Source organism: Pipistrellus hanaki, assembly GCF_964339955.1.
Source record: "Pipistrellus hanaki genome assembly, chromosome: 16".
In the NCBI taxonomy this organism is placed as follows: Eukaryota; Metazoa; Chordata; class Mammalia; order Chiroptera; family Vespertilionidae; genus Pipistrellus; species Pipistrellus hanaki.
Genome location: NC_140518.1, coordinates 18,345,264 through 18,352,260, shown reverse-complemented (window position 1 = coordinate 18,352,260; position 6,997 = coordinate 18,345,264). Strand labels below are relative to the sequence as shown.

Here is a 6,997-nt window from a genome sequence, read left to right as displayed (position 1 = left end):
GTTAAATTTAGAGTGGGGCTGTGAATAGGTCTATGACAGTGTTAACTTCTTTAACAAGCAGAGAAAAATGCACCAGGAAAAGATAAGCTAAAAATCTTACCTTTCCCATTGTTTCAATTATTTTAAATAAGTTTAAAAATGGAATAATGGCCTTTCAGACTTGGAACTGCCTTTGGAAATCCTCTAGTGTAAACCCCTCCTTCACAGGTGAGGTTGGCAAAACTTGAAAAAGTTAGGTCACAGGCCCATTCAGCTTGTCCATGGAAGAACTGGGCTGAAACTCAGCTGTGCTCTTCCCTTAAATTTTTCTCTCCTCATTTAAGACTTTCCAGTGTCCTTTTAAGGACTTACGGTAAATTTCTTTTCTTGTTTATTAATCCTCACCCAAGGATATTTTTTCCATTGACTTTAGAGAGAGTGGAAGGGAAGGGGAAACACACACACACACACACACACACACACACACACCCCTATTGCTTGCCTCCTGCACCCGCCCAGAACAGCACAGGGATGGATGCAACCTAGATACATGCTCTTGACCGGAATTGAACCCGGGACACTTCAGTCCACAGGCCAATGCTCTACCTACTGAACCAAACTGGCTAGGGCAGGACTTAGCTTTTTTGATCACTCACTATAATGAAAAAGGTTGGCTCATTTGCTTTTCTTTTGTGGGGTGTAAGGCAAGTCATATGTCCATTATCAGCTTCTTGGTTCTCCTGTTTTCTTGGTAGTCCCTCATTTTGCCCTATTTTCCTGCCATTTGTCCCCAACTTTCTCCATCCCCATCCAAGACGTGTCTTTGGAAATATACACTTGCACGTCCCAGCTTGGCTTGGAGCTGGAACCAGGTGACGTGGTTTATGGAGTTTTTCCACAGTGCTAGAGTTTGCCCAAGGGCTTGGAAGGTTGCACCACAGAAAGGAAATTGTCATCCTTTGCCCTTTCCGCAGGTCAGTGTTCTGTTAAAATATGGAAGAATTACAAAGTAACAGGAAGAAAAAATGGCAGAAACTCCACTTGAAGTATTTGCCTACCCTCTGGGAAAGTTCAAGACTGTTGTTCAATGTCTAATGTCTTGTGATTCGCTCGTAGTCCTTAAGTCATCTCCAGATAACTGACTAAGGAAGCATTAGAGGAAACCAAAGTGGGGTGTTTGTATTGAAGTCAGTGTCCTGGCTCATAGGACTCGGTGGACAATATGCTTTATTTCTTTGGTGCTGGGTAATCAGAGTGGGAGCCTTTTCCTGCACAGGAGCCCTCCTTGCTGCAGGGTCTGCTGTGCACAGGAGCTCACCCTTTCATAGTTCTCATTCCTCAGCAGACATTCTGTGAAGGGCAGGCCTGTTTTTTCCGTCCTAACACTTACCCTCCGACCCTCCTAACTATCCAAGAGGGCGGTGTTTTTAATCAGAAGTTGAAATGGAACCTCCCCAGGGGTGCCCGTGGAGTGTGTCTTTGGGGCATTGCCCCCTCCCCTCTGGAGGACAACATCCTGGTGTGGGTGGGGACTCAGCCTTGATTCCAGGGCATCGTTAGCCCCTGGAGGCACCCTGCCAACCCGGCATGCGGAGGGAAAGTGCCGCTGCCCACGTTCCAGGACGGCAAATGAATTTCTGCACCTGGGCGATCGCTTTGGGGAGTGGGAGCCAGCGAACACGGAGGGCACAGCGAACTCACTAACGGGGCATCTCCGGAGAAGTTCGGGCGGGGTCCACCGGCTCTCTTCCTCTAAAACCCATCCCGGGCAGAGCCGCACCACTTCTCATCCCAACTCGTGGAGACCTGGGAGTAGGTGGGTGCGGGCTCGGCGAGGCGGATCCGGGAAGCGCCGGCCCCTCCAGCGCCAGTCCGTGGTCCAGGGCTCTGGCCCTGCCGCCCTGGCCCGGGCCGGGGCGGGGCCGGTTCCACCGAAGCGGCCGAGGTCCGGGACTCCGGCCGCCCGCGGCCCGACCGCCCCTCGTGCGGCAGCCCGCCCTCAGCCGCCCGGCGAGGCGCGGCCTGCTCCGCCCGCGCGGGGTCCCCTGGTTAACCCCTGCCCGCCAGCCCGGCCGCTGATTGGAGGAGGCGGGGCGCCGGGGCACGGGGACCCCCCCCACACACACCTTCCTCGTCTCCTCCCCCACTGCCGGCTCTTCCCCTTACCCACCCCCCCAGGACCCCCCCTGCTTCCCCGCCGTGCAAATCTCGCGAGGAAATACGCGGTTTCACTAGTGTGTTTACACCGATCACTACTAATCCGGACCGAACCGATCCGGATTAAGGGGCCGGAGGCGGGTCCCGGGTACCAGCGGTTCCGACACCCCCCCGCCCCCCGCGCCGCACCCGAGTGGCCCCCCGCCGCGCGGGTCCCCACCTCCCGGCCCGGCCCGGGCCCTCCTGCGCCTTCCTTGGCCTTTGTCCGGAGCCGGGAGGCCGGTCCCGCAACCCCCGCTGCCGCCCGGGCCCGGGCCCGCGTCGGGCGCCTGGCTCTGTACGCGAGCCCGGGGATCTGCGGCCTCCGCGGCCCCCCTCCCCCGCCCGCCCTCTCGTGGAGCCCGGCGCCGGCGGCGGCTGCCCGGGCGGGGGTTGCGGCGCTCAGGAGAGGCCCCGGCTCCGCCCCGGGCCTGCCCAGGGGGAGAGCAGAGCGATCTGCAGCCGGGTCGGGTCGGGGCCCCTCCCTGGAGGAGCGTGGAGCGGCGGCGGCGGCGGCGGCAGGTGAGAGGCTGAGCCCCAGGCAGGGGAGGGCGCCGGGCCTGGGGCACTAACCGTCCGGGGGACCCCCTCGGCTGAGGGGGCTGCGGCCCGGGCCCACCCCGGGGCCGGGGCCGGGCCCCAGCTCCTCGGCGCTGAAGCGGGAGGGGCTCCCCGAGGGCTGCGGGTCGCCGAGGGGCCGGGCGGAAGATGGGGGAGGCCCGGGCGGCCCTGGCCTGGCGGAGGGTCGGGCGCCCGGCCGGCAGAGGGGGGCGCCCCGGCAGCTGGAGGCCCCGGCAGCCTCCCGGGCGCCCCCGGGAGCCGGCCCGCCCTCCCTCCGTGACAGGTGGGCCTGGAGTTGGGGAAAGTTTGGAGCCGGCTGGAGGCGAGGGGCGCCGGGACCAGGCCCCATCAGTCCTGCTTCCCGGCTCTGAGCTGCAGGGAGGATCCCAGTCCCAGGCCCCGCCGGCATGAGACGGAGTGGCTGTTTCCTCCACATGAGTTGACATTAAATGGAATAACTGCTGGGGTGTCATTTTCCTGGCCAGGCCTGGGAGCGGAGGCTTAGGAAATGTTGGGAGAGACCCTGTGGCTTGACGGAGGCTGCAACCTCTGCCATTCCGGCCTCGATCAGGGCAGGGCGACACGCGAGGAAGGCCACTCGGGGGAAACACTCCTTCTTCGTGTTCCTACGTGCTTTTCCTGTTTAAAAAATGCCTGCCTGCCCCTCCGAGAATTTCCCGTTCCCTCGGTGACCTGCACTTGCACGTATATGTGGGTGAAACTTTATAACGTGTCACCCCCTCATTCCCCTTGGCCCCAGGCTCTCAATCCAGGAAGGGAAATGAAACTGGAAGACTTGGAGGGTTACTGGAGATTGTGGAGTTGCTAGATTGCAGGAGAGAATGTTTAATTCATGTTTTCAGTGAACTTTTAAATCATGACAGTCGTTCCAATAAGTATTTAATAATACGTTCAAAGGGGTTCAGTGTAATGGTTTATGCTCCTTTTCCAGAGAGGTTTCCAGTGGGTTCTGCAAGAACTGCTCCCTTGCAAAGGATGGACATATTTGATGAAAGTAGCCTGTGCGTTAATTGGTCGTGGAAGGAGTTTAAAAATGGTGTCCTCCTGCCCCTCCCTGCTTGGAAGGAGTGCTAAAAGCAGATGTCTAGAGAAACCTCCTGCTCCAGGGAGTGGTCAGAAAAAGATTTGAAAAGGGATGGTTCTGGAGCTATACTAATTTCCTCAGTGAATGCAGGTTGATGGTTTTACCATCGGTTCTCTATTAATTTTAAAATAGTTCCTTTTTTTTTTTTTATGAGCTGCTGTGAGCTCTTCCGAGAAAGGAGCTGTATAATAGCGTTATTTGAATTTATTTGTAGCCTCTGATTCATGCTATATTATTATGAAATTATTAATGATTCATATTTTTAGTTTAAGAACTAGTTCCTCTGTGTTTCGGAAAGCAATATTCAAAAATGCTTAGCTAAATTTGGAGGTTGAAAAAAAGGACTATTTTTTTTTTTTTTTTTGCGAGGTAGCCCTAGCTTAACTTTTACAGAGATGATATGAAGGGTTTGAGGGTTATTTGCTGTTAAATAAAATCAGAATAAGAGAAGTGGCCCTCAGAAGAGAATTTCTGAGTCACATTATAACCCGGTGTTACTATTTGATACAGCACATTGTAACTTATAACATATGATATATTTACTTGAGGTTTATCTGTGTGTGACCATTCAGTGAACTAACGTTTTAGTTTTTATGGTCTCACAACCTACTTTTTTCTTTTTCAGTAGAAATGATGGAAGAATTGCATAGCCTGGACCCCCGACGGCAGGAATTATTAGAGGCCAGGTTTACTGGAGTTGGTGTTAGTAAGGTGAGTAAAATGATGACCATGAACACCGTGCGAAGTCTAATTTAAACACATTCAAAACCCGGTTAAGGGCAGTTTTGATGGACCATACTGTTACATTGTAGAGGAGAAGATTTGGTTCAGGGACCAATGAACTTTTAAATCCTACCAGTCATTCCAGCCATTCAGCAGTGTATTTGAACGTATTCTCTATGTGAGTGTATGCTGGTTTTTTAACCCTACAATATGAAAGAGGTTTCTCATGGTCTTGTCACAAGGGTACTAACCGGATATATATTCTATGCCATATTTTTTCAAAACTCCTCAGCCACCTAGAAAAAAAACTGTTAATTAAAAGGTAGAGGTATAGCTTCATTACATTGGAGTTTTTAGTAGTTATATGGTATGGTAGAGTTTTGAAAAGTCTGTCTCTGCTAAGTCTGTCAGTTCTCCAAATCTGCAGTTCAGCAGATTCCTTCTGTTTGCATCCCTAGGCTGATTTCTCTCTTCTATTTTTCCTTCCTGTTCACTATTTTTATTCTGGGAGTATAAAATAAAATCAAGTCCCCATTAATGGGCAGATGTTAAATTAAACAGTGTTATGGCTTTTTGTGCGACCTATGTACCTGCTATTTCACCTCTCTGCTCTTGTAGGATGGTTTTACTACAATATGTAAAATATACTTATGATGTGTTATTTAAAAGCTTCACCATTCCAAAATTATTGCATTACTTGGGCTTGGGACTTGTGAATTTTTGATCCTTGACTTCATGTGGTACATTTCTTTATGTGCTTTTCAATAAATCTTATTTCTCACTAGAGGCCCGATGCACAAAATTTGTGCGGGGTAGGGAGTAGGTCCCTCAGCCTGGCCTGCGCCTTCTCGCAATCCGGGACTCCTCTGGGGGTGTCCGACTGCCAGTTTAGGCCCGATTGGCAGTCGCACATCCCTCTTGCAATCTGGGACCCCTCGCTCCTAGCCGCCCTCCTGCTTGCTTCTTACCTTTTGGCTTTTGGCTCGCCTATCCTTAGTGCTGCCATGGAGGCAGGGAAGGCTCCCTCCACTGCTGTTGTGTTAGCCAGGGATGAGCCTGGCTTCTGGCTTAGCGCTGCTCCAGCTGTGGGGAGCACACTGACCACGTGGGGGCAGCTCTTGCATCTAACATCTGCCCCCTGGTGGTCAGTGCGCATCATAGCAGCCAGTCGTTCTGCTGTTGGGTCAATTTGCAAATTAGGATTTTATTATATAGGATAGGATGGTGACCTAGATATTCATCTCATTCTTTGGTTAGTGGCTTCTTAAATAATTTTTTTGTCACCCTGGCCCATGTGGCTCAGTTGGTTGGGCATTGCCCTGTGCACCTAAAGGTTGCTGGTTCAATTTCTATCAGGGCACATGGCCTGGGTTGGGAGCTTGATCCCCAATAGGAGGCCTGTAGGAGGCAGCCAGTCGATGTTCCTCTTTCTTTCTCTCTCTTTCTCTCCCTTCCTCTCTCTCTCAAAGTCAGTATAAAAAAAGAAGTTACTTGTCTAGGTTTAGTTGAAAAAAACCTGCTGTTTTGATGGATCTCATAGTTTTGGTGAGCTGGAATAGCTTGATAGCTTCTGTTCATTGAAAAGATATTTAGTGCCTATTGCATACTGGGCATTGTACAGGTTGTTAGGAATGACACCTCCATTGTGAAGAGAGATAATACTAGGATTAGAGATCTATTAGAGCTGTGACCTGGTGCTATGGGAGCACACATTTAGTAGTTTTTTGGTTTTTAAAAAAAATATATTTTATTGATCTTTTACAGAGAGGAAGGGAGAGAGATAGCTAGAAACGTCGATGAGAGAGAAACATCGACCAGCTGCCTCTTGCACACCCCCTACCAGGGATATGCCCGCAACCAATGTACATGCCCTTGACCGGAAACGAACCTGGGACCTTTCAGTCCGCAGACCAACGCTCTACCGCTGAGCCAAACCGGTTTCGGCACCTTTTGTAGTTCTTGGTGTGTTTTTTTTTTTGCCATTTTAGTAACTGACTTTTGTGGCACTTTGTAGGTCTATACTCCTGACTGTTGATATACATTGAAGTTACATGTATAAATGTAAACACTCATTTAGGCAAAGTAGACTCAACTGAAAGGGGACACTACATTTAAATATTACATTGATCTCTGATTCAGTTGATTATCTAATAAATGACCTTTGATGTGTCTTTTAACTGTGGAGTTCAGTAGAAGGCTCATATCCAAATCTGTCTGTTCCATTTGCCCAGTATGCAGTAGTCACCTCCTGAGTAAAAGCAAGTCTCTATTCCAATTGTACGTAAACTCATTGGGCTTTGTTGTTAGGACACTTTTCTTCCTTCTGTTTTTTGGTTCACAACAGCTATATCCAAGAATCTTTTTTTTTTTTTTTTAATATATTTTATTGACTTTTTACAGAGAAGAAGGGAGAGAGATAGAGAGCTAGAAACG

At 50.5% G+C, this 6,997-nt stretch overlaps 1 protein-coding gene across 8 annotated transcripts in view; it reads left to right on the top strand.

The window, feature by feature from the left end:
- Nucleotides 1-2,219: 2,219 nt before the first annotated feature.
- The window catches only part of TLK2 (tousled like kinase 2), an 83,696-nt gene continuing 78,918 nt past the window's right edge, over nucleotides 2,220-6,997 (top strand). For 3 of the 8 annotated variants that reach the window (XM_084861696.1, XM_084861695.1, XM_084861691.1), the window contains exons 1-2: nucleotides 2,220-2,697; nucleotides 4,467-4,552. Coding sequence is in view for 7 of the 8 variants with exons in the window: in XM_084861695.1 (XP_084717821.1) it covers nucleotides 4,472-4,552 (81 nt within the window). In the remaining variant the exon portion in view is untranslated. Of the gene's footprint in view, nucleotides 2,698-2,868; nucleotides 3,020-4,464; nucleotides 4,553-6,997 lie in introns of those variants that run through there. The other 5 variants (XM_084861690.1, XM_084861689.1, XM_084861694.1 and 2 more) reach the window with 4 other exon arrangements.